This window comes from Gopherus evgoodei, chromosome 4 (genome assembly GCF_007399415.2).
Source record: "Gopherus evgoodei ecotype Sinaloan lineage chromosome 4, rGopEvg1_v1.p, whole genome shotgun sequence".
Lineage (NCBI taxonomy): Eukaryota > Metazoa > Chordata > Testudines > Testudinidae > Gopherus > Gopherus evgoodei.
This window is the reverse complement of record NC_044325.1, coordinates 65,307,697-65,333,995: the sequence shown is the minus strand read 5'-3', so window position 1 is coordinate 65,333,995 and position 26,299 is coordinate 65,307,697. Positions and strand designations below refer to the sequence as shown.

General features: G+C 44.3%; 1 protein-coding gene across 7 annotated transcripts in view; it reads right to left on the bottom strand.

The window, feature by feature from the left end:
* MGA (MAX dimerization protein MGA) overlaps window positions 1-25,918 on the bottom strand; it is a 100,635-nt gene extending 74,717 nt beyond the window's left edge. For 3 of the 7 annotated variants that reach the window (XM_030559538.1, XM_030559544.1, XM_030559545.1), the window contains exons 1-2: window positions 24,667-25,918; window positions 6,852-8,001 (exon numbers count right to left, since the gene is read on the bottom strand). In XM_030559538.1, coding sequence (XP_030415398.1) covers window positions 6,852-7,915 — 1,064 coding nt within the window. In that variant the 5' untranslated portion in view covers window positions 7,916-8,001; window positions 24,667-25,918. Of the gene's footprint in view, window positions 1-6,851; window positions 8,002-12,031; window positions 12,120-13,821; window positions 14,061-24,472; window positions 24,542-24,666 lie in introns of those variants that run through there. The other 4 variants (XM_030559542.1, XM_030559541.1, XM_030559543.1 and 1 more) reach the window with 4 other exon arrangements.
* Window positions 25,919-26,299: the final 381 nt, after the last annotated feature.

Here is a 26,299-nt window from a genome sequence, read left to right as displayed (position 1 = left end):
GGTTCCCCACCCCTTCACTACAGCTCAGAGAATGATAGTTGGAATTTCAGAAGCAAGCATATAGTAGGGTCCTACCAAATTCACTATCCATTTTGGTCAATTTCATGGCCATAGGATTTTTAAAATAATAAATTTCAAGATTTCAGCGATTTAAATCTGAAATTTCATGGTGTTGTAATTTTAGGGGTCCTAACCCAAAAAGGAGTTGGGAGTCTGTGTCACAAGGTTACTGTGGGGTGGAGGGGTTGTAGTACTGCCACCCTTACTTCTGCACTGCTGCTGGCGGCAGCATTGCCTTCAAAGCTGGGCAGCTGGAGGGCAGCAGCTACTGGCCAGGAGCCCAGCTCTGAAGGCAGAGCTCTCACCAGCAGATGTAAAGGGTGGCATGGTATAGTACTGCTACCCTTACTCTGCGCTACTGCTAGCGGGGCGCTGCCTTCAGAGCTGGGTGCCTGGCCAGCAGCTGCTGCTCTCCAGCCGCCGAGTTCTGAACGCAGCGCAGAAGTAATGGTGGCAATACCACAACCACCCTAAAATAATGTTGTGACTCCCCTGCAACTCCCTTTTGGGTCAGAACCCCCAATTTGAGAAACACTGGTCTCCCCTATGAAATGTATGGTATAGAGTAAAAGCACACAAAAGACCAAATTTCATGGGAGAAGACCAGATTTCATGGTCAATGATGCGTTTTTCATGGCCATGAATTTGGTAGGGCCCTACCTATCGGTAGGTGACCTAAAGTTTCACCCAATAACCTCTCAACATCAAGGACAAGAAAAAAATCTGTGGGCTTTCTAGGCAGAAAAGGATTCATCTGACCTTCTGCGTTAAGATTCTTAGATATAAGATGGAACAAAACAAAACAAACACAACTATACCCTTTTTAGCTGACTGACTAGAAAACACTAAGAGTGAAGTACTCAGCCTCACTTCATCAGGAGAATCTGGAAGCCAGTTTCTCTAGTAGTTCCACAATACTAGTTGCTAGAGTGTCATTAGATTGTAAACTCTGTGGGGCAGGGATCATAGAAAACTGGAGCAGGATTAGAGGAGCTCTGCTATAGTGGAGGCATCAAACCAACAATAAGCATATGATCAACTGTCTTAAATTCAAATGACTCAAAAGTCTTTATTTAGCAGGGAGGAGCAAGATAAACTTCTTAAAACATTTAAATAATTTCAATTTGTTCCTTACTTTGTAAAATCGATTAAATCAATATCTAACATACATATGGCTATCAGAAGAACCAAAGGTTTCTGTTAAGAAGCTGGACCATGCAAGTTTGCCCTCTTACCACCTTTTTGAGATCACAGAAAACTGCTTCAGTTGCTGATACTCTAGCAACTAGTATTGTGGAACTACTAGAGAAACTGGCTTCCAGATTTGCTCAACAGTTTGAGATTATCCAATGCCAGGTGTGTGTGTGTATATATATATCAGCTGACCACAAGACAATATTGTTTTCTGTATTCAGACAATGTCCCACTTTAAGTGAGCCTCATGACATGCTACTTTACCAGGAATTTTAAAGTCTAGTACAGTGGTTCTTAAACTTTTTTTTCCCCCCCAAGGACCACTTGAAAATTGATGAGGGTCTTGGCGGACCACTTAATGATCTTTCAAAAAGTTGTTGGTACCGTTACTAACTACTGTAAAGCACTTTGGATAAAAGTGCTATATAAAAACTTAATTATTAACATTTTTTTTTGTTCTACAAATAAAAGCACACAACTCATATTTTAATATCAGTAGCCTCTCCCCAACCGTGGCAGCCGCCGAGCTGGACTAGGAAGGGAGAGTCTCTCCCTTTCTCCCCCGCTGCAGCAGCCCCCAAGCTGGGGCTAGGAAAGAGGGGGTTCTCTCCCTGTCAGCCACAGCCCTGGAGATGGAGAAAGTCGCCTCTTTCTCTGGCCCCCACAGTCCTGCACATCCCAATTTCCCCCTATCCACTCTTCTTATCCCACTGTCCCCTCCCACCTACCCCCTATCTTCCCCAAGGCCATCACCTCACCTTACATATGCATCTTCTCCAGGATCCAGGCACCTAATTAGGAGCCACGCTTGCCCGGCTCCACTAATTAGGTGGGCAGCCCTTTATTCCTTCATGTGCAGCTGCCCAGGCACAAACCTTAGAAGGAACTATCTGCAGATCACCTGAATGGAGCTTGTGGACCAAGTTTGAGAACCTCTGGTCTAATAGATTTTCAGGTTTCCCATACTAATATGGGAAAGAGCACAATGCTAAACTTTAATTGGGATGGTAAAACCATTGAAAAGGAAAATTAATAGTTAACTGTTCCTTAATATATTTAGCAGTAGCTGTTGTCCATAAACACTATGAGTTACATAAACTGAATTAGATAAACCTCTCTCTTTTTAGGGAAGGAGAGAGAGAGAGGAAAGAATAAAATGGAAGGATTACATTTTTTAAAAGGGTGAGATATTTGTGGACAAGGAAAGCCAGAAAAATCTAAAGTATTAAAAAAACCCCCAAAATGCAGAGAAACAGAGGAAAAGATTTAAGGGGATGGAAAGAGAGAGAAGCAAAAACACACTTTCTGAACAATGCAAAAAGAGATACAACATAATCCAAAATAGGAATACATCAAAAACGCAAGACACGGAGTAAATTACATTTTGAAGTTTGTTAGATGAGAAGTTGATTGGCAATAGTTATGCATAGTAAAATACCCCTACATTATTGCTTTATTTCTTTAAAATTCATGGCCATGATTTTGGGGGGAGGGTTTTTTTGGGGAAGGGGAGGTATGGTGGCATCTGGGCTCATAGGCTTAGTACTTTAGTTAGTTGCTGTTATTTTTCAAGTCTTGAGCACTTCATTCATGGAGATCTGAATATACACCACTTAATTGAGTAAAATTCTTCTTCCTGAAACACCCTTGATATAACTAATTTTTTTACTCATTATAATAAATTTAAATTATAATCATATGGATACAATATCAAATCAAAGCAGTGGTCCCCAAACTTTTCAGGGTCACTCACTCCCACCTCCCGGCCCTCTCCATGCTCCCCTGCTCACCAGAGCTGGGCCAGGAGGCAGCAGGGTCGGGAATGGAGCACAGGGGTCAAAGGCTGCAACTGGGGATGAGGCCAGAGCACAGCGGGGTGGTGTTCCCTCGCTGCCACTTGTGGGGACTGGCCTGGGCTGCAATGTGCCCCCAGCCTGAACATTCCTCCATTCCTTCCCTAGGGGGGCATGCCCCATAGTTTGGAGACCATTGACATAAAGAAATGTACGGGACACATATTTGAGACTCCCAGTGCCTTGGAAGAATGAGAGAATTCTTATGCAAACATGAAATGCAGCAATAAATGAACTTCAAAAACATGATCAAAATTCTCCATAAGGATGGTTCATTAGGGTAACCTTCTAAAATAGCATTCCAATTTTTCTCAGAAACAAAAATGTCTGCAAATACTTTCTTCTTGTGATTCTTTTAATATATCACACAGCAATTAAAGTTAAAAGTGTACTGATGGTATCTGAATACATTGTAAAATGTTTTAAGTCTATCACCAGTGAGAGACTGATTTGAAAACCAAAGCCTTATTTATACTAAATCGCTTTACAAACTGATTTAGATCCATCTTAACATACAAAACAGATACCAGGCTAGCCACAAAAAAGGAAATCAGTATGCTCCCCATCTCAAAAACAAAGATGTTGAGATGGTCAAGATGTGTTTAAAATTAAAAAAAGTGGTTGGGGGAGCCCATTCTTAAAACAAAATAAGAGCATCCATAAGAGGGGTGTTGCACTGATTTAATTGAATCCATTTCTAAGCAGATTTAATTAAGTCACTACAACTTTCTCGTGTAGACAAGGCCTGAGAAACAAGAAGTTTTAAAAAACGTGGAATTAATAGCTAGTTACAATGTTGTAAAATAGATCCTTCCTTACAGTGTACTACTTTGATTGTGAAACTAAGACTCCATTAAATTTAGCAAAATATGATACTCCTTGTATAGTCTAGTCAATAAGAGAAATTATGAAGGTGTTCATCATGGCACCATAGTTAAGATTGAATTACATTTCACATGTAAAAGAAAATATTCAACCTCTGTTATGTATTAAAAAAAATACATACCCTTTTCCTTCCCAAATCACTCACTTTTTTAAGTACTGAGGAATTTTTTGAAAATTTACAAGGAAATCCATTAATTAGTTTGAGTTAAAATTATGCCTTTTAAGAAATGCAACATCTTGGAATATATATTATTACACAGACACAAAGTCCTAACAGCCATAACACATACAATTTCTGCACAGCCAACAATAAACTACAAAAAATGATTGACAGTGATTGATAGACAGTGTTTCCCCTTAACTGCAGGTCATGAGAATGATGAACAGATTTAATGGAAAAGGCAATGCAAGATTCTTGATACCTATAGAGCATAAAAAAAGATAGAGTGGAGCCATTTCTTGAATGAGTTATGGAATATTTCTAGTTCTATATTTTGGTTCCAGAAGTGAGAGTGTGAACGGAGACTGTCATTCCTGTGTAGAAGGTGGATACTAAAACTTAAAGAAAATACCTGGACAACGTTCTGAGAGTAGCACTAGGACTATGGTTATAAAAATACTATATATTTATATATATATAGTGTGTTTAGTTTTTAATAGAAATGTACTAGCACAGAGGATAAAAGAGGAAAACACTGTATATTCTAATACAGTATCCCCTTTTGTAGGAATTTTTAGTATGTTTTGGGTCTGAGATGACAACTGTTCTGAAAGAAAGTGTTTGATTTTCTCTTAAGAGTTAAGGTGTCCTAAGTCAACAAATGTACATGATCTGTCATTGAAGGAGTACCTGTGTCGATCTTTGTCCTACAGAGCTGGAAAAAAAATTCCTGACTCCAAAAAACAAGATATTTGGAAGAACTGCTTGTTGTTCATCTGTACATTTGATACAAGGTTTTTTTTTATCCCCGATTGAGGAAGCAAATTGTTCATTTTGAACAAATCCTTTGAGAATATCTCCACATAACTAACTAATTTTTGTCAAGTTGAAAAGAGCAAGAATGACAGAACCATAAGAAAGACCTTGTTGGTTTTAGGGACCTTAAATTTCTTAGGTTTTTTTTTTTTGGGGTAGCCAGTTAGACCAAGATAAAGTAGTTTTGCCTAAAATTATGCAGGACATTCCTCCAACCCCAAAAAAGAAAGAACTCAGTAAAGCCCCTTGTGCCTACATGTGTCCAGCTGCAAGACTGGGGCATCTTATAAACTTATAACATTTTTCCAAAGACACCTGCTCCAAGTTCTAAACAAAATCTTTTGGGACTGATAGTGGCCCAGGCTAAAGAGGAGGGATCACTTTTGAGAATACTTTTCACAAGATTAGTTTATTTTTTTTTAAATCTGAATTTCTGAAAGGTGATATTGAAAATAAACAACAAAAACATGACAATAAGGAACACATTAGACCAACACCTTCCCACTTTGGTCACAAGTGCTCTTAAAAATTAGAATTCTCTTACTCTAAAGAATTAGTTTGGATACAGGTCTCTTGACCTAGAGGTTCTCCTTAGGAGACTTCTGCCTTCTGTTCATGAATACATGAGAAATTTAGGAGAAACTCTTATTTGTCCTGCCTTAAAGCTGGAAAAAGTTGCAAAATAAAGATAGTAATAATCCCCTTGGTCCTCGCGTGATTCCAACATTCTCATGAGGTATTACTGCTGCAGGGTTCAGCTGGCCTTATGGGGTTAGAAAACTATCACTTCTACAGTTATTTGTTGCTGCCCAGATCAACGACCACCTTGAAGGGACTGAGGAACATCTTCTGCTAAAGCTGAAATTATGGAAGGAGCACTAATGTTTGGGAACCTCTTCTGGTTACAAAAGACACTGTGTGTAGTAGATGCTGCTGCAGTGGCTTTACAGCTATGCCACATGTGGGACAATTTTTTCCTTAATAGTGATCTTTCACTATAGAAATACAGTTACTTTATTTAATTTCACTGGTGAACTAGTGATATGAGCTATTAGCTACTCTCTGCTGCACTGATAGGCAGAGAACTGGCAGCAATCCCAGTAAGGTGGCAGCCCAGCCTCTGGCATATATGCCAAGAAATCTGGGAGTAGAGAAAATCAGGTATATTTCATCTTGCAGGTGCCAGCTATGTCAATAATATGCTGACACAGGCAGACTGACAGTATGTGTAGACCGTTCTGCTTAGGGAAAGCAGTGAAAGATACAGCAAAAAGCTGTACTTCACTAGGCTGTACTAACACACGCACATATAATGGGAACTGTTAAGAACACAGAGATTCACTTGGTACAGGTCATCTGGCAGTATGGGCTAAACTGCTTTGCTACATTGCTGAGAGAAGCCAGTGGAAGGTGTCAGAGGGTGGTACGCTAGATAAGACCGATGAATACACATGCTTTGTGGGAGTTGGAAGAAGAGTAGATTCAGCACACAAGTGCCTCAAACTGCCCTAAATGAAAGATCAGTAGGCTCAGATTTTCAGTAATCAGATCTATTTAAAGTTCCTTGCAGTTTATGAGATGAAATTTTCACCCTCTAAATGTCTTTGTTGCGGGGAACAGTGATCCCCCAGCTTCTCTCTCAATAGTCACAGTAAATGAGTCAAAGTGCAGGACTGCAGCAGTTCAGCAGAAGGATGTCCATGTATGAGAAAAAAAGACCTTCTGTAAACCCAAAGTGTTCTGAAACATCACTTCAACCAAACTCTGGTTGTAAATCCATCTTCCCTCCCACCCCCACTGCCAAAAAACACACCATTTGACATTTTACTGGGAGTCCAGCCCAACCCAGCCCCCAATAGACAAAAACTGAAATGTTCTCCTACCTTTCAGATACCTCTTGTTTTAACCTGGGCATATCACTAACAGGCAGGTCTGCATCCAGGAAATCCAGGAAGTCCCGTTCTGCATTAAAGGATTCTTTCTCCAAATCAATGTCTGATGGATTCTGACCACTAAATGAAGAATCTCGATCTCTCTGCTGTGACTCTAATCCATCGGTTTCAGTATGTCGGCCACGATTGCTGGGAGAGCTGGAAACACTACCTCCTTCATGCTCTGAGCTACTATTTTGCTTCACATCACGCTGAGGTCTACTGTTCAGTCCATCATCTCTGAATCCTTTAGCAAAAGGGTTGTAATCTATCTTTAGCTGGGTAATCTGGATGTTCTGATAGGCTGTCACTGCAAAGAACTCTGTCTGTGGGAAGGTGAAGGTGTGTACATCAGGACCATTCAGCTGGATAACCTCTGTGGCTTTGTCTGCAGGTACCAGGTGAAGGCGCGGCAGATAACGGTGCATAGAATGCAATATGATATGACCTTCTTGGTCCAGAGTATTGTTGGTAAGCTTGAGTTTGTAGAAGGATACCGGCTGGTGCATCCAGTACTGACCAGTGGAGGGTGATTCTGGATGAATAAATACCCGTCCCAGAACATGGGGTTCTGCCTTCCCACTAGGCTCCCACCAGCGACCATTCCATTTATAGCGGTGATTGTCCACAGGAGAGATATCCATGACTAGGATATATTTCAGATTGGAATCTAGGCCTGTAATCCAGTACCGACAGTATGGGAACATACGCCTCCCCTGTTTGGTCAGAATCATCTCTGTGCTGCGATGGTAGAACTCATTCCACATGCTGTTGTTGTCCAGGGTAACAGTGATGCTACCTGAGGTACAATCAGCTGGAAGGCAAGTCTTTACTTTGGATTTTACTGGAGTTGACACACTACTGGTAAGAGTACAGGCATCCCGGTTTGCTACTAAAATTCCCTGATCAGCTTTACCATTTCCCTGCTGCTGTTTCAAGATGACAAAAAAAGCAGGTGCTGCACCAGATACTGTCCCACTGTCCCGGTTACCCAACACAATCTGTTGTTTCTCCATGATGATAACGGGCACTTCTGTAAATTCTTTCAAATTAACTGCAAATTTGAAATGGTTCTGACAGCCTTTCCCCTGTGTTCACCATCCTGGAAACAAACAAGTAGACCCAGTTAGCATCAATCAAATGCAATATACTCCTCCCTTTATTTGAAGTAACTGGGTCACTACAGAAACATTTTTTTATATTTACACACATAAAACTACATTAAAAGGACGTGAAGGTTGCAAAGTCAAGCACCTAAATGTCAGAATTAATGTTGCATGGGAAACTAAGTTGCTCCTCTTTTGCATATGTATAGCTGTTAATTACATGATCTTACACTATTTTTTTCCACAGGACCCAAAGTCTCATGCAATGCACAGGATGGACTGTACTCCTGGGATTAATCAGGGTTATGCAGTGAAGGAGACAGTTGTCTGTAAGACCCTAGCCTCAGTTTCTTGCAGAAGTTGAAATATGTGTAGTGAATGACGCAGGGAACTGCAGGAAGAAAAAGAATGGTCTCTTGGCAAAGATAGTTGAAAACTACTCTGGAGAAGGGGATTCTACACCGACCTCTACAAGGGAGTTGCTATGTAATGCTAGACAAGTAATTTAAATCAGACTGTTTCAAGGATGGTCAGTTTCTCCTTTTCTAGGAGCTCAACGTGAGGCCCTGTTCTGTCTGATTTGCAGAAGTGCTGAGCACTCACAGCTGCAACCAAAGTCAATGGGAGCAGTATTTTGACTATATAAAGTGGTTTTAGTGCTAACTATTCTCAAATATCAGTCTCTAATAATCTCAAATTGACCATCCAAAATTAGTAGACACTTTAGATCTTACTCTCTGTGTGCCTCAATTCACCATCTGCAAAGTGGGGATAATATCATCCCTCACCTCACAAGAGAGTGTTCTGAAAAAAAATTCATTGTTTGTGAAATCACATACTACTGTGATAAGCGCCACAGAAAAGCCAATGACAAAATAAAAAACTTGGTCTTCAGAGCAGGGTTGGAAAAGTGTGCAGTCAATAAGGCATTGTTGTGTCAGAATGAATGACGACTCAAGATTGTGGAATTAGAATAGCGTGCAGTAAATAAAGCATGGATACACATACTGACAAAGATAAAACATTGGGTATCTACTCATCAGGCGAGCACCATCTATCTTATGCACTGAATGAGGTGGCATCCTATTAAAAAAACAAAAACTATTTGTTCATGTAACTAAAGATTGTACCATAATGCATACGCACAAGGGGGGCAAATTAAGGTCACAAAGGCAACCTTAAACGTGACATTTCCTAATCTGAGTGCTTGATCTTGCAACATTAATGATCTTTTAATATAGGAAATTACATACAAAAAACTATGATTTTAAAAAAGCAAACAAAAAAATCAACAGAACAGAAATATCGTTATGTAGAATCATACTGACTCCCACACATGGATTAGCAGCCAGTTGGGAACAGTTAGATTCACCACACAGACCTCTGCCACTAGTGGTGAATAGATAACAGTAGGTTAACATCCTCTGGGTAGAACAGCCACTAAAGGGGGATGAGACACACTTTGCCAGTGTGTTGCACATATATTTGAAAATGACAGAGGAATGGTGAATGACAGGAATCTTGGGTTTCACTCTAGGTTCTGAGGCAGAGTTTGGCCTAGTGGTGACAAATCCTTCTTCCCTGATCATCCACATTTGACCCCTTCTTGCTCTGTCCTTTTGCCTCCCTCTCCTGAGCTCCTTGTCTGATCTCACTCTCTCCTCTTCTCTAACACCCAGCTCAATCTACTCCTTTTGCCCTATTGGTTCAGATACTCCTCCTCTTCTTTTCAAGTCAAGATGAAAGCCTGAGTTCCAGCAAAAAGGATACTGAGAGAATGAGAGAGTCTACCTACTCTCATTTAGCACCCATTGCCACAGAAGTCCACAGCAGCCAAGAGTACACCTAGTGTAAACAGAATCTTCAGAGAACTTAGCTGCCAAATTCTAACATGTTGCTACTATGAGGCAAAAATATTATTTTCCCCAAGAATTAGGCAAGCACAGACAATACTGAAAGGGATTTATTTATGGTACCGGTAAGATTGACAAGCAGCTTTAAAATATGGTGCCATAGTGGCCAGTTATATACTTTTTGTATTAATTTATTTGTACATAGAGATAGACACTGTTACAAACAAAAAGAGGACTTTTAACAAAGATAACAGTAGGAACAATACATACATATTAGACCCATCGTGATTACATCAATTATTTGTGACTACTTTCGGGGCAAATAGGTGGGATGAGGGGTGGGCAGGGGTAGGGAAGAGTGCTTATAGATATCCAGGGGCCTTGAGGGTGGTCAGCATTGTTCTTTCTTACCGATAAGCTGAACTAAGTTATCATGTATTGACAGAAACTATGTCCTTGCTTCTCAGCAGTTTCTGTCTTTTCTGCTGGCTAAATTTTAACTTCTTCCTGACACTATTAAGTATATGCAAACTGAGATTGGGAAGGGTTATAACTTTGCCAAATTTGGATATTTTTTCCACACAAAAACAGGAAAAGGTACATCCCTTCACAAAGGCAAGCCCATGACCAAACCTCAAGTCTCTGCTCCAAAGCAGAGAGAGATGGGGTGCTAGGTCTTCTCAATAAAAGATTAAAAAAAAAACATGGAAAACCCCAACATTTTCCCCAATCTCATTCTTGGAAATGGCAGAACCATTTTTGCTGAAACCTCCCACAAAAATTCAGTCAAAGCAGGCAACCAGCACAGAAATTTTCAGCCAAAACTATTGAAGAGTGACAAAGTTACAAGCAACTAAAAACAGGGGTCTTATGGTGGCAAGTGTCAGGCAACCTCAACTATAAGGCAGTGCTATCAGTTCTGCCTATAATAGTGTCACTGTAAGATTATGAGATAGTTATGCAAATAATGAAAATAAGGACTCCAATCATGCTGTAATTACTCCCACAGTTTTATATATATGTAAGAGACCCTATCTGCATATTAATGGTCTTTCTACTCCCCCACTACGCAAATGGTGTATCACTTTAAAAAAGATTTTTTTTTAAAAATTGAAAATCCACAAGTGAGCTTGTCAATTTGTATGGTCAATTCCACCCTATCATCACTTTGTAGATACCAATGGAGTTTTGTAAACTTTATTAAGGAACAAAACCTGAACTTCATCTTGGTATGGTGTCATTCCTTTACTTTTAGTTCAGCTCATCTGCTTTTCATATTCTGGAGAACATATATTTGCAACTTTCATAGTCCACACTAAATATCAGAGTTTTTCACCCTCATATTAAATATGTAAGAAATGCAGTGTAGTAAAATACAATACTAACACAAAATTCATTTGTTATGTACACGCATAGTCTGAAGGAACCAGAATAAGGGAGTGGAGTTGAAGTCAGTAGCACTAGGTCACTTGGGGAAAGTGATGTCTCTGCCAGATACTTGTCCCAAATCCAAACATACTTTATATGAATTAGATATTTAAGAGCAGTTTCTTTAACTGTGGAACACCGATAACTGTTGTTTATGATCTGATTTCAAGTGTGGCAAAGGTCAGAAAAGTTATATCATTCCATATAACAGATCAACTCCTGGTATTTCAGCTAGTGGAACTTCATAATTCAGAGCAACTCAGCATGTCCTGACTCTTCAATAAACCTCACGCCAATGAATGCAGGGATGCAGTCTCCAGGCAAGAATAACCAGTAGCTGACCTCAATTCACAGTAAGTGCATGAAACTGAATGAATTCCACTGTTTTTGAAGACTGATGAACTTGTACAAGGGGGAGCAAGACTTGTCCATTTGCAATATAATGGGAAATTTCTCATTAATTGGGACGGCTATGCCTGTGTTTCAAAAAGGATTAACAAACTACAAGAAAATAAATTCCAACTACACTAAAAAAAAGAGAGAACTAAATGTACTAGTTCCAACATGTTATTCTTATTTATCAGAAAATATTCAAAACTATTCTCAGCTTCTGATTTAGCAATCTCCCCCTCTCCACCCATACATATTTAGTTAATTATATACACAAAACCTAAATTGCTGTACTACTGGACTATAATTTCCATTTCTCCTACACAATCTACTAAATGAAAACAGGAGATTTCACCTATGGTGACTTTCCCAAACTGCAAGGTCCCCAGACTTTTCATAGATCACCACCAGCATGCCCATGCTGATAATGTGAAGAAGCAGAGCTAGAAAAAAAAAGACAGTCAACCCCAAACTGTTCATATTCTTCTTCATAAGAGAAGTTTGTTTTATTTGTGTGTGTTAGCATGCAGCAGTAACAAAGTTACATTTAAGTTTGAAGATACATTTTCATCCTGGGTATGTTTTCAGATACTTAAGTTTCAAGTTCTTGTGGTTTTATGTTGGGTTTTTGAAAGTTGTGGGGGTGAAGAATGGATAGTATAGGCGTTTTACATGCATTACAAAATTTCCAGCTCCTTTCTGGGGCTTGAACACAAAACCAAATTGCTTTTCAAGTTTTGAGAAGTTGTGTTGTGAAAATTTGGTCCTAATTCTGCAATAAGATCTATGAAGGCTGACCCCGTGAACACACAAAAAAGGACAGGGGCCACTGTAAACTGGGTTAAGATTCTTATACGGAAGATACTAGAGAAGTGCAAAGTCTTAAAGCCAAGTATTTGAAATTCAAATGCCAAATAAACAATTTACTAATCTACAAAACAGACAACAGGTGCTAAGATCCAGACTTCCTTATATATGCACATTGTACACATGTTCAATCCATGCCACTATTTTAGGACACTTCTCACAACACATTCATAATACTGTGCATTTTATCTGCATGCTCAATCACAAATCCCTCCCAGTGTCCACAAAAGCAAATGACAGTGGGAGACTGGCTACGAGCTGACGTCACAGGCCCAGTAATGGCAGGAGCTGAGAGTATTTCTCTCCAACTGCCAATGAGAGCCAGGGAGATGAGCCCAATGACAGCAGGCGATGCGCGCAGAGCGCTGCTGTTGAAGTCAGCGGGAACACTTGTGGCTGGCTGCCGCAAGGTGGCTGTATCGGGCGGCGCCGCCCTGCAGCCCGGCGCATTCGGCAGCACCTCGCTCTGCGAGCCCCCGGCTGGCAGGACTGGCGCAGCAGGTGCCGACCCCGCACGGAACTCGGCGGGAACAGGTGGCTTCTCGGCCGGGTGCCGGCTGAACAGACGCTGCTTTCTGGGGCGGAGACTGGATGCCGGGAGGCCTCGGGGCGACAAGGCTGGCTTTCCCGGCGGGTGGGCGCTCATCGGCTTCTACCAAGAGTCGCCGCGGCCAGTGAAGAAGCAGCGGCCCTAGCCTGAGTTTCTTTTCGGGACCGGGAAGCCCCGTAGACTCCGCCTCACTCGAGTCCAGCGGACAAGCGGGGCCCGGCGGACACCCCGCGCAAACCCCTACAGCCGCCGTCGATTGACCCCGTCACCGGGCCTGGAGGCCCTGCCCACTGGGGACGGAGGGGCGGGCGGGCACGGGATGGGAGGTGCATCGCGCTGCGCTACAGCTGAGGCCGCAGCAGTGGGCCGAGAGAGCAGCTAGGGGCAGCCCCAGTGCTAGCGCGCAGGGCCTGGCCCGCCCCCAGTCACTCGAAGGCGCTTCGCGCCTGGCAGCCTCCGCCTCCCGCCCGGCCCGCACCAAAGAGGATACGATGCGAGGAGCCGCGCCACGTGCCTGCTACAGCACCGGGCCGGCGCTTCGCGCTGTTACTGGGGTCTCGGGGAGATGCCCGCGCACGGGCCCTGCAGCCTCGTGGCTGTGCCTGGTGTTAATTTTCGCAGCTGACGCCGCCAGCAGGAGGTGCATGAGAGGCAGGCGGACCTGCGCGCACCACCTCCAAGCCGGGGTCCGGCAGTCCCGGTCCTGGCACCCCCACCCCCGCCGTTACCGTGCGCAGGGGAGGGCTCCCCCCTCCCTTCTCTTCACACGGACCGTGTGTCGACCAGCTGGGGGGAACGTGCGTGCGCATCCGTATGACGTAACGACGCTGCACTGCGCGCAGGCGCACTGCTGGCTCGCACTCCCCCCTCCCGCCTGGCCGCCTTGCCGTCACGTGCCATGGTCGGGGTCTTCCCCGACATTGGGCCCGGGCCTACGCCGCCCACAGGCGAGGAAAGGGGAAGATTCTCGAAGAGAAGCCGCTGTACGGTCCCCGGCGCGCTGCGCCGTCCCCAGGGAAACGCTGCCATCGAAGCCGCGGCCGGCTCCAGTCCCCCCCGCAGCGGCATTGTCCGCCGCCCCTGCTGCTGGAGTCATCGCGCTCACTCGAGGCCCCGGAGCTGGCTGCTCGCCCCAGTAGAGAGCGGCCGCAGGTCGGCCCCCTCCACCCCTAGGCGCGCTCCGACAGCGAGGGGCCGCGCCCACGGGCTGCCTCTGCAAACGGGGCTCTGCTAGGTTTACACGAGCGCTGGCTCCTCTCCGTACACGGGCTCTAAACCTCCGGGGCAGTCAAACTCCGACTATGTCCCTTGTAGAGCTCAGCCCGCTGGGCGCCCCACTCGCCTCCTGAGCATTTACTCCCACAAAACTACTGTGAAGTCAGGCAAACATGCAACAGCCAACCATCAAGCACTGTAAGGTCTGCCCTTCCCTGTGTACTGAAACACTGCTCCTCTACAGGTCAATACAAATTTGTGTTAGGCTGTTTTGTAGAGCCCTCCAAGAACATATTTCATCTAGGGATCACTTCTCTTACAAATTATATTTAAAAAGGGGCGAGGAGCCAGCATAGCCCAGGCTGCGTGCCCAAAAGCATCCTTTTCTAACTTTTTCTAACAAAGATCCTGTAAAACGTTTTAAACTAAAAATCATTAGTGATTAACTTCTAATCTGATGGCAAATACTGCTTCTCACAATGGCTACTTTTGTATTTTATTTGTATTTGCAGGACACACAATTGCACATTACACACTGTAGGCATTAAAATTCCAGTCACAATTCCTTATATTATGTATCTAAAAATTCTCCTAGGCCACCTCCAGGGAGGAGGTGCTTGGGCATCTAGAAGAAACCAATATAAAATTTTGTGATCAAGAACAAGCCAAGTCCTTTTGAGTATAAACCCAGAAAAGGAGAATTCTAATAGGTGAAAACCTGTTTAATGTCTGAAAAAAAATTCTTAGCATTAAAAGCTGGGATAAATAAAATACACCTTGATATATTTTGTTTTGCAGATATAATTTGAACAGCCCTAAAAAAAGGAGCATCAACCTGGTCATTTAACCTTAAAAACACTATGCACATAGTATGAGAGAAACAGTTATTTATTATAAAGGTGCCAAAAAAAGTCAAGGAGACCTAACTGATAGTTCAATGTCAAGCTACCAAAGCACCAACAACCTAGAAATTTGACTTGAATACATGACTAATCATAATAAGTAATGTTATCAAAGCATCTATTTCAGTTTTGTTAGCATTATTTTCCTTTTGCCACTGAAATCCAATTTTCAATACCAATAGTTAGCAGGCCTAATGTAACATTAGGGAAGGCCAGTCCTCCCATGACTGTTTCTAGGCAACAGAAGCTTATTCCTATGCATTTGGGATAATCTCTCATAGTTTTGATTCCAAGATCATCACAGAATAAAGAAACTGCACAAACCAAGCCATTTTTTCAGGCACAATAGACACATGTGCATCAGATTTAAAAACATGGATAGTCTATCATTCTCCCCAGAGCAAAGTATTTCCCCTTTGCTCTTTTAGATAAAAAAGCCAGGAACGGTAAAGTAACACTTGAAAGTAAAATACTAGGAGGCAACACACTGAAGATTAACTTAGTGGTTTGAGCATTGGCCTGCTAAACCCAGGCTTATGAGTTCAATCCTTGAGGGGGCCATTTAGGGATCTAGGGCAAAAATCTGTCTGGGGATTAGTCCTGCTCTGAGCAGAGGGTTGGACTAGATGACCTTCTGAGGTCCCTTCCAACCCTGATAGTCTATGATTAAATCTATCACCACTGTACAAAAGAACCATTTAAGTACCTAACATCACTGCAAAAAGTCAATGTGAAATATTGGTTCTACTGCTAAAATGGAGCTCCCTTGCTCTACAATACTAAATTACTAACACATCTTCACCAGAAAAATATGCTGGATTTGTTTGTTTCTAACATTACAAGAATCATGCAAATCACAAGGGGCTGCTGTTATTTATTTAGCATGGATCTGGTTCCACCATCTTTAGAAAGGCTTCAAACAATATTCTGAGAAGTTACTAGAACTTCTTTGCACAGAAGACTAGTTTCATCTAGAAAGCAGTGAAATGCATCAGTGGTTGTTTTCCAAATATCAAGTGGAAGTAGGATGGAAACCTGGAAAGTCAAGCAAGTATTCCAGTAGCCTTAATGTACAAGACATTCATTTAAACCATATATACGTTTAAAACTGCCTCCTCTTGATTTTAATTCTTTTGCATTCTTTTGTTTTTCACTCATTTTCCTCTTTATTGTTTTCTCCCTTGGGTTTATTCTGTTTTCTTTGAAGCTATATAATTTGCATAAATAAATGTATGCAGTTATAGTGTACCCTCCCAGATAGCAAAAAGATGTATCCAATCTAGTATAAAGGCTATATTCAGTTGTAAATCATTCATTTAAATCATGAATTTTGATCAACTTTTCCATTTGTTCTTCAGTTATCTGCTGAAAGGTGTCTTCTCACTGGTTAATATAACTATTTAAATATGTTGATTTACAACTATTTAAACAATTTATATAGCTTTAATATTTTGATTCTTATTAATTGTGCATTAGTATATTAAAAATGGCAAATGATATATTGCTTATTTGCTAGATAATTAACTTTGTGCTCATGATTTGTATAAAGCCGTATTAAGATGGTAATTGAAGTTTAACAACAAAACACTACATACATTTTTATTAAACAAAACAAGCCTTTAATGCAGTACATGACCTATTGTGCCATACTTATAAAGCATGACCTCAAAAGTTAGAATTGGAGGAAAAACACGTTTCTTTATATAGAAAAGAAGACTTTAATGCAGGCCTGCACAACATGTGGCCAGGGGGCCGCATGCAGCCCGTGTGGGCTCACTGTGCAGCCCGCATGGCGTGATAGGCAAGTGATGGGTGAGGGAGGGGGGCTGAAGAGGCAGGCAAGGTGGGGGGCTGAGGTGGTGAGCAGGCAGGCAGTGGGGGGGGCAGGTGAGTCAGCGGCAGGGGGGGCTGAGTAGGCGGGCAGTGGCAGGGGGTGAGGAGGCGAGGCGGGGCGATGGGGGGCTGAGGAGGCAAGCAAGGAGTCAGTGGCTGACCTGGTCTGGCTCCCATGCCTTCTCCAAGGGTTGTAGCTGTCTGGAGGTGCCTGCCTTCCATACCTTCCTCATTCACACCTCATTCATTCAACAGGGCAACTGATTACAAAGTTGGGGGAAGATCTTATTCTACTTCTAGCAAAAAGACATTTTTCTTTTACCTTACTTTTACTATCTTAGGGGCCCACTATAACATATTACCAAGGTTCAATACCGTTGCTTCGGTGGGGCAGCGCTGGGGAAGGAGGGTTTGTTTCTACGGGGCGGCTGGTGCTGGGGAGGAGGAGAGTATTTCAGGGGCACTGGGAGGCGCTGGGGGGCGTTTGTTTGGGGGGGGGTTGGTGGCACTGGGGGAGGGGAAATCGGCAGGGCCGGGGGGGGGCGGGCAGAGGTTCGGCCCTCAGCTGTTTTCTTTGGAGTAATATGGTCGTCACCGCTTTACAAGTTGTGCAGGCCTGCTTTAATGCAAAAAGAAGAGCATGAACTGGAGTCTTAGTTGGCAATCCACACTGCAATACTGGCTGATAATCAAATGAAGCACTCCTGTGTGAATTCAAAAAGTGGATTTGAGGTGCATTACAGTATATTGATCTCTTTAATGCAGACAAGAACTAACGCCTGGTCTACGCTACGTGTTTATACCGAATTTAGCAGCGTTAAACCGATTTAACCCTGCACCCGTCCAAACAACGAGGCCCTTTATATCGATATAAAGGGCTCTTTAAACTGGTTTCTGTACTCCTCCCCGACGAGAGGAGTAGCACTGAAATCGGTATTGCCATGTCGGATTAGGGTTAGTGTGGCCACAAATTGACAGTATTGGCCTTCGGGCGGTATCCAACAGTGCACCATTGTGACCGCTCTGGAAAGCAATCTGAACTCGGATGTACTGGCCAGGTAAACAGGAAAAGCCCAGCGAACTTTTGAATTTCATTTCCTGTTTGCCCAGAGAGGAGCTCTAATCAGCACAGGTGGCCATGCAGCCCCAAATCCAAAAAGAGCTCCAGCATTGACCATACGGGAGATACTGGATCCGATCGCTGTATGGGGAGACAAACCTGTTCTATCAGAGCTCCGTTACAGAAGACAAAATGACAAAACATTTGAAAAAATCTCCAGGCTATGATAGACAGAGGCCACAGCAGGGACTCAGCACAGTGCTGCGTGACGGAAAGCCAAAGAATCAAATGGACGCTCATGGAGGGAGAGAGGGGGGACTGAGGACTCCAGCTATCCCACAGTCCCCGCAGTCTCCGAAAAGCATTTGCATTCTTGGCTGAGCTCCCAGTGCCTGTAGAGTCAAAAACATTGTCCCGGGTGGTTCAGGGTTTATCTCATCAATTTACCACCCTCCCCCCCATGAAAGAAAAGGGAAAAAAATCATTTCTTGCCATTTTTCAATGTCACCGTACGTCTACTGCATGCTGCTGGTAGACGCGGTGCTGCAGCGCTGAACAGCAGCATCTCCTCCCCTTCCTTTCCTAATGGCAGACAGTACAAAATGGTGGAAAACCGTCATCAGCTCGTGAGTGCTCCTGGCTGGCCTCGGTGAGGTCGGCCACGGGCGCCTGGGTAAAAATGGGAATGACTCCCTGTCACTCCCGGCAGATGGTGCAAAATGCTGGGTAACCGTCCTCATCATAGCAGCTGGAGCCTGAGCTCCATCAGCTCCCTCCCACCCCCCTTTTGTGTCTAAAGAAAAGATTCTGTATTCCCTGGACTATCATAGCAACTGGAGGCTGCCTCCCCCTCATTTTATCATCTTGCTAAAAAGTCAGTGTTTCTTATTCCTGAATTCTTTATTACCTCATCACACAAATGGAGGGACACTGCCACGGTAGCCCAGGAGGGGTGTGAGAGGAGGGAAGCAACAGGTGGGGCTGTTGCAGGGGCACCCCCTAGAAGGGCATGCAGCTCATCATTTCTGCGGGACCTCTGGTGCTTTGACCTGGAGCGGCTGTGCTCTCTGGCTCTCTAGCAGATTTGCCCCATATTCTAGGCATGACTGACTATTTTTAGACAAAACATAAAGAAGGGAATGACCCAGGGAGTCATTCCCATTTTTGTCCTCAGCAAGGCCAACCAGGAGCACCCATGACAGCAGCAGACAGTACAAAATGATTGATAACTGTCATCTCATCGCCAATTTATGATGGCAGATGGTGCAATAGGGATGGTAACCATGCAAAAGCCAATGAATGCTGCTGTGTAGCACTGCAGTACCGCCTCTGTCAGCAGCATCCAGTACACATACGGTGACAGTGACAAAAGGCAAAACAGGCTCCATGGTTGCCATGCTATGGCGTCTGCCAGGGCAATCCAGGGAAAAAGGGTGCAAAATGATTGTCTGCCGTTGCTTTCACGGAGGAAAGATTGAATGACGACATTTACCCAAAATCACCCGCGACACTGTTTTTGCACCATCATGCATTGGGATCTCAACCCAGAATTCCAATGGGAGGGGGAGACTGCAGGAACTATGGGATAGCTACCCACAGTGCAACACTCCAGAAATTGATGCTAGCCTCGGTACATGGACGCACATCACCGAATTAATGTACTTAGTGTGGCCGCGTGCACTCAATTTTATATAATCTGTTTTACAAAACCGGTTTATGTAAAATCAGAATAATCCCGTAGTATAGATATACCCTAAGAGTGTTCCATCCTATATAAGCACTAAAAAAAATTAGCTAATGTAGCTATTTGAGTCAGATAATCTTTTGCCACTTTGGAGAACCTGTAACAACAAACAATGTATTGCAAGTAAATTTTGTCACCTCTGGAACCCAGATATATTAACATCATAAGAATGGCCACACTGGGTCAGACCAATGGCCCATCTAGAGCAGTATCCTGTCTTCCAACAGTGGCTAATGCCAAGTGTTTCAAAGGGAATGAATGGAACAGGCAATCATCAAGCAATCCATCGGGTCGCCCACTGAAACTTTTGGCAAACACAGGGCAGGGACACAGAGCATGGGGTTACATCCCTGACCATCCTGGCTAATAGCCATTGATGGACCTATCCTCTATTAACTCATCTAGTTCTTTTTTGACTGTTATGGTTTTGGCCTTCACAACATCCCCTGACAAGGAGTTCCACAGGTTGACTATGCATTGTCTAAAGAAGTACTTATTTTTGTTTGTTTTAAATGTGCTGCCTGTTAATTTCATTGGGTGACCCATGGTTGTGTTATGTAAAGGAGTAAGTAACACATTCTATTCACTAATGTTTGGAGATATATTTGCAACATAAACTGATCTAAATTCATCCTTTGGTTATGCTCACAAAGCCACATGGACTTTGATTGGGTTATAAAGATGTAACTCGGCACACATCTTGGCCTATCATTGTTATCTGGCGAATCATATCAGAAACTGGCATAAGTAACTGATTATTGTATAGAAATTAGAGCAGGAAATCACCAGATTATAAACTCAGTCAAATTAATGTAACCGCAAAAGGTGTAATTTAAATCTAAATTAACTAGAAAGTCTTTTAGGCAAGCAAGAGGTTTCAGAAAATATTTTATATAGAAGTTATAGTTGTGCAATCAACTGTACAGAAAAGCAATTTAGAGGGAAGGGTCAGTCGGTTTGGCAGGAGAAAGCCCAAGTCCTTCATTCTTGCTGTGTAATAACAGGGATTTCTTCAGGGGAAGAAAAAAGAAAAGGGTCATTTTTCACCAGTCCTAAATTCACTTAAAAGTATGAGATTAATTGCCCTGAAGTGAAAAATCATCTTTGTAGCCTCAGACCAACTACAATATGGCAGTGGCAATTTAAACTTTCTCATGCTGCCCTGTTATTTTACCTCAAACTTATAATGGAAGGACCAACTCTCTAAGAAAGTAGTGTAGTCTCCATGTTCGTTAAATATTTCCCCGCTGCTTACAGATCAGTAGTGGACACCTGCCTAATGGAGACTAAAATGAACTCACCGACTTATTCCACACTCACTTCCATTTAGTGGTCTGATGAGTAATATCTTTCAGTCTCTACCACTTCAGGCATTATCTGTATACTGACCTAGATGCGACAAGGCTCTGTACTCTGAGCCATTCAGTCCTCTCTTTAAAAATAAGAAACCACTCTATAGCCCCAATCCTTCAATTTACAATGTGCAAGCATACCTGCATAAAGCCCCACAGCAGTTCAGGTATCTACCTGGGCATTGCAGGATTAGGTCTTACAACAAACCAATGTGCACAAACAAGTGGAAAAAATTGTAAGAAGTTAGTTTTCACTCAAAACGGTGGTGATTATTTTTAAGTACATAGATAAATAGAATGCTCTTTTAATTGTATTTTTTAAAAGATATATCATTATGATAACATTTCCTGAAAATAATACAAAGTCATTCGTACACTCTCTATTCAGGGAGTCACCATAAGTCTGCTATATTTTTAACCACTCCTCACCCTCTCCATTCTGAAAGTTATAGAACAGGGGAATAAAGCAGGGAAAGGTAATGTTGTGCTTCCTGTCATAGCAACTGTGGCAGATGGAAAATGAAACAGACAAGAACCATGCAGTTTCATCAGTTTCACTCTCTTATTACAAGCATGCCAAAAATGTACTATGTGCAGGAGTTCTCTGCAGGGGGCACTCATCCAGAGGCATAAAAGAGAATAAGCCAGGAGTGAAAGAGACAATAACAAAAACAAGTGAGATAAGACACAGACAAGGGAGAAGGCTCATTTGAATTCAGAACCAAGTATTCTCTCTCCAGGTTGTTAATGTCTAGCAACCACCTTGAGCCAACTAAATAAACAGAATAGACAAGCCCTATGGCCACCACTTTTTAGCTGGAGGGAGAGTTACCCTGTCTTTTTAAGGGGTGAGAAAAATGGGAAGGATGATCTTTTGACTAGTGCACCAAGTCAGGAGATCTGGATTCTATTTCCACCTCTGTCACAGACTCATCATGCATAACCGTAGGCAAATTACTTTATATCCATGTCTGTTTTCTCATCTTAAACTTGAGATAATGAAGTGTAATGTTTGCAAAACATTTTGAGATCATTGGATGGAAAGTGTTACAGAAGGAAAAAAGTACTAATACTATAAAAGCGTGTCAAAGTGGGACAGTATTCCACCAATTAAAAAAAAAAAACAAAGAGTACAATTTTATAAGGGGCATGCTCTCCTACCTTCTGTTGTATTCTTAACTCAAATTAGGTTAGTAATCCTTTCCCTACTTCTCTAGCCCTCCCATTTCCAAGATGAGCTTTTCTGGAGGTAGCGGTTCTTGTGATGAACAAATGATACTTTTCTAGTGGACACAATCTTATTTAGGTCCCTTTCATGTATCTACCCCCAATTTTCTGCATCCTCTTTTTCGTCTCTGTTCCTTTTCAGATTATTCCCTCCTATTATCCCTCTTGCTACTTTCTTCTTATCCCAAACCTCCATCATCCTTCTTATTCCCATCCCATTGCTACCCCTTCCTCAACTCACAGAAATAAAAGAAAATGGAAAGGACTGCAATTTAAAAAAAAATCCACATGAATATAAGTATTTGGGATACATCATCTGACTGTGGCAGATTGTCCCGCTCTAATTTTCCAATTTATTGGAAAATGGAAGAGCACCTCTATCATCATGACAAGATTCTTGCTAACAGTCACATAACAACGAAAAAACAAAAAACCACCCACCCTACAACCCCAAATCTGACTACCAATTTAACCCAGATCATGTCTTTTAAACAGTCACAATGGTTTAATATCTAGACCCATCCACCTTCTCTAGGAACCCTAATAAGGAAGAATGTGCCAATACCTCTGAGACTGAGAATTCCAATCACTGATCACCTTCTGAAAGAAAAATCCCCCTTGTTGGATTTTATCCCACAGTATAGGTCCAACAATGCTCCACCAACTTTGGATCCTCACTGTCAACTACAGAACCTAGATCGCCTTGCCATTCTCCCTCCCCACCCCAAGCATCGTAGGGCTCACATGAACCGTGGGGTCTGATACATTGAATACTGGTAACACTGCTAGTAAGTATTGCTTCTAATAATCCCCAATAGTAAAATATATCATAATTCCCAAGGGAGACAAAATTAAAGAAATATCTCTGATCAGGACTGTACATCCAAGGGTGCACTCTCACAATGTGAAATTAGATTTTTGAAATATATCAACATATTCTGCACTTTATGCTGCCATAACCTAACCTATGAAAATAAAGGAGCAAAGAATATACTAGAATGTGTGACACATGGAGCTGCAAAGTATTAAATAGAATATGCAAGATAAAAAAAATCCATGCAACAAAAGGACGGAAATAGTGGCTATAGCTCAACAATAAATGTAAGAAGAAAAGTGTTTCATTAACACAAATGAAAAGAGCAAGAATCACCATCTTAATGAAGAGCCCAGTTACATACAAGATGCCACATACACATACAAGAGAAGATGTGGCCCTGTTATGCCTGAGACTAGAAATGTTCTTGCTCCCTGACAAGCGCGTGTGGTTTCAGTTTGCAGCAGGAGCATGCCAGCACGGTAATCTTCAGGACAGATTTCTGAGGGGGGCGTTCGCTGTTGACCATGGAGGCTCTGCACACTGACACACTGCTGTGGTTTCACCTGTTGGGCCTCCGGTGCTGCTGGAGCCCTAAGGAGAGCTGTATAGCTCAGACTATGACTGAGATAAGCCAAAGGGACTGGTCTGAAGCCCGAAGCACCCTAGATCCTCGACCTGCCCCTCTCATCCGCAGCCCCGAACCCCGTGGAGGTGGAGCCTCAGGGCTTCGCGCTCCCGCAGCCACCCAGCCCGCGCGGAGCAGGGAGCCCTGCGCTTCTCGGGGAGGCTATAAACTCGAGGTCCCATCTGCTCGACGGGGATATCGACAGCAGCAGGGCGGCAACTGGCGAGGTACCAGCCTCGCCGCAGCACAAACCCTTCAGACTCCCCCCGCGCTTAGGATCACTGAAAGGGTGCTAGCTCCTTGCGCAGCCAGTGGAGAATCGCAGCGGCCTCCCGGAGCGGGGCTAGGTCAGGCCGCGCTCCCCGCGTCGGTGCCGAGATGCAGCCGGCGGTGCGGCTACGGTCTGACTTTCGACTCTGCCCCGAACTCCCTTCCGCCCCCTCAGCAGCGGGGCTCGGTCACGTGATCGCTCTCACGCCCGCCCTGCGCCTGCTGTTCGCGTGCTCGCGGTAGCCGTTTCCCGGGGGCTGAGGAGGGGCCCAGCCTGCGCGGGAACCGCCACTCCCTCACCGCGCCCCCTACCACCGCCTGGGGAGTAGCCCACCTCGCTCTCGCCTCAAAAGCGCCCCCGAGAATGGGAGGCCGAGCCGCCGCTGGCAGGCGCAGGGCAGAGCGATCCCGTGTGATTGGGCCGCTCAGCTCACGTGACACCCCTACCTCACGCCACCTCCTCGAATAAAACTTCAAAATGGGGGCGAAAATGCCGGGCGGATCCCATCGCGCGTTCCGAGTTCCTACCTGCTTCCCGCCGCCAATTCCACGCGGCGCAGGGCCACACCGCAACCCACGAGCCCAGCTCACAGCTCCTGAGGCCTTCGCGTGCCACGCGCAGCTTCTTCTCTCATTGGCTGTCGGCCTTGTCACGTGCTATCACCCCCCTCGCCTGGTGGGCCCGCCCCCACACCGTGGGACCTGAGCCTTCCGGCGCGAGGCAGCACCCTGGAAGCAGGCGATGTTTGGCGCGCGCACTGAGGCGACACAGGCCCCAGAAAGCAGGCAAAGCAAGCGGGCCTCGCGACGGCCGCACAAGTGCCCTCCTGATTGGCTGTGTGACCAGTACACGTAGTTTCCGTTCCTTCTCTTGACCACGCCCTTCCTGCCCCTCCCCTGCGCGAGGGAAACACGCTGTTCTCGCGTGGGCCAAACAGAACTCGTTCCTCATTGGTTCTCTGTAGGGCTCACGTGATTCTCTCCTTCCCGGCATGCCCTGTCCCAAATAATGGCTCAGCCCTGTCACGTGGTCGAGGCTGGGTGTGAGAGGAGCTGGGAGGGAGCTGCTGAAGCTGTGGGCCAAGCAGGCGTGCGGAGCAGGTGTCTTCATGTGCCAGGTACCTGAATGCCTCAAGTCATCCCCCTCTCAGCCTCTCCCCAGGCCTGGCATAGTAACTACCCACTCTGCCCTTCTCTGGAGCGTGAGCCCCCTGGATCTGCCCGAGCGCTGCTCACCCCCGAAAGTCCAACCTCTGCACTGCACCCCAGGAATGGGCTTGACACCCCTGCTAAAGCTGCAGATGACAGAGGAGTCTCCTGGTGTCTCAGACACGACCCCTGGGCTGGCACTTCCATGAAGATCTATGGCACCTGAATTCGAGGTGCTGCTTTACAGAACAGGGGGATGAACATTCCAGAAGACCTGCAGCCTGATCCGGGACCTCACTATCAATTGCAGAAACCAGGTTAAGGAAGTAAGGAATCAGGCTGCTGATGCTGAGTAGTGGATAGACTACCCCAAAGCAGACTAGCTGGGGCTTTGCAAGAGAATGACAGCTTTATGTTGTAGCTCACATACATTTATCAGATATGTGATATTTCTGAGGAATCTCTTAATTTTTTAAAACCAGCACCCCATGGACACCCCTGGATTCCTTGGAGGAGTCTGAGACAGAGATCCCTGCCAAGAACTGTGAGGAGAAGGAGAGAGGGAGAAGACATGAGCAGGGACTCCAGCCATGCCATGAGCTCGGTAGGGTCTGTTTGCAACTCCACCACAGTCTAGCCCAGGGGTCAGCAACCTCTGGCATGCGGCTCGCCAGGGGAAGCACCCTGGCGGGCCGGGCCAGTTTGTTTAGCCACGTCGGCAGGTTTGGCTGATCGTGACTTCCATTGGCCACGGTTCGCCATCCCAGGCCAATGGGGGTGGCAGGAAGCCGTGGCCAGCACATCCCTCACCCGTGCCACTTCCTGCCATCCTCATTGGCCTGGGACGGCGAGCTGTGGTCGGCCGAACCTGCCGACACAGCAGGTAAATAGACTGGCTCTTGTAATGGTCCTTGTGTCTGGTTGTTTAAAGTCAGTAGAGAACTGCTGAACCTCTGCCATTCACCTTTGAGGCAGCTTTTCCCACTTTGCCTCACAGATATTATGTAGGACA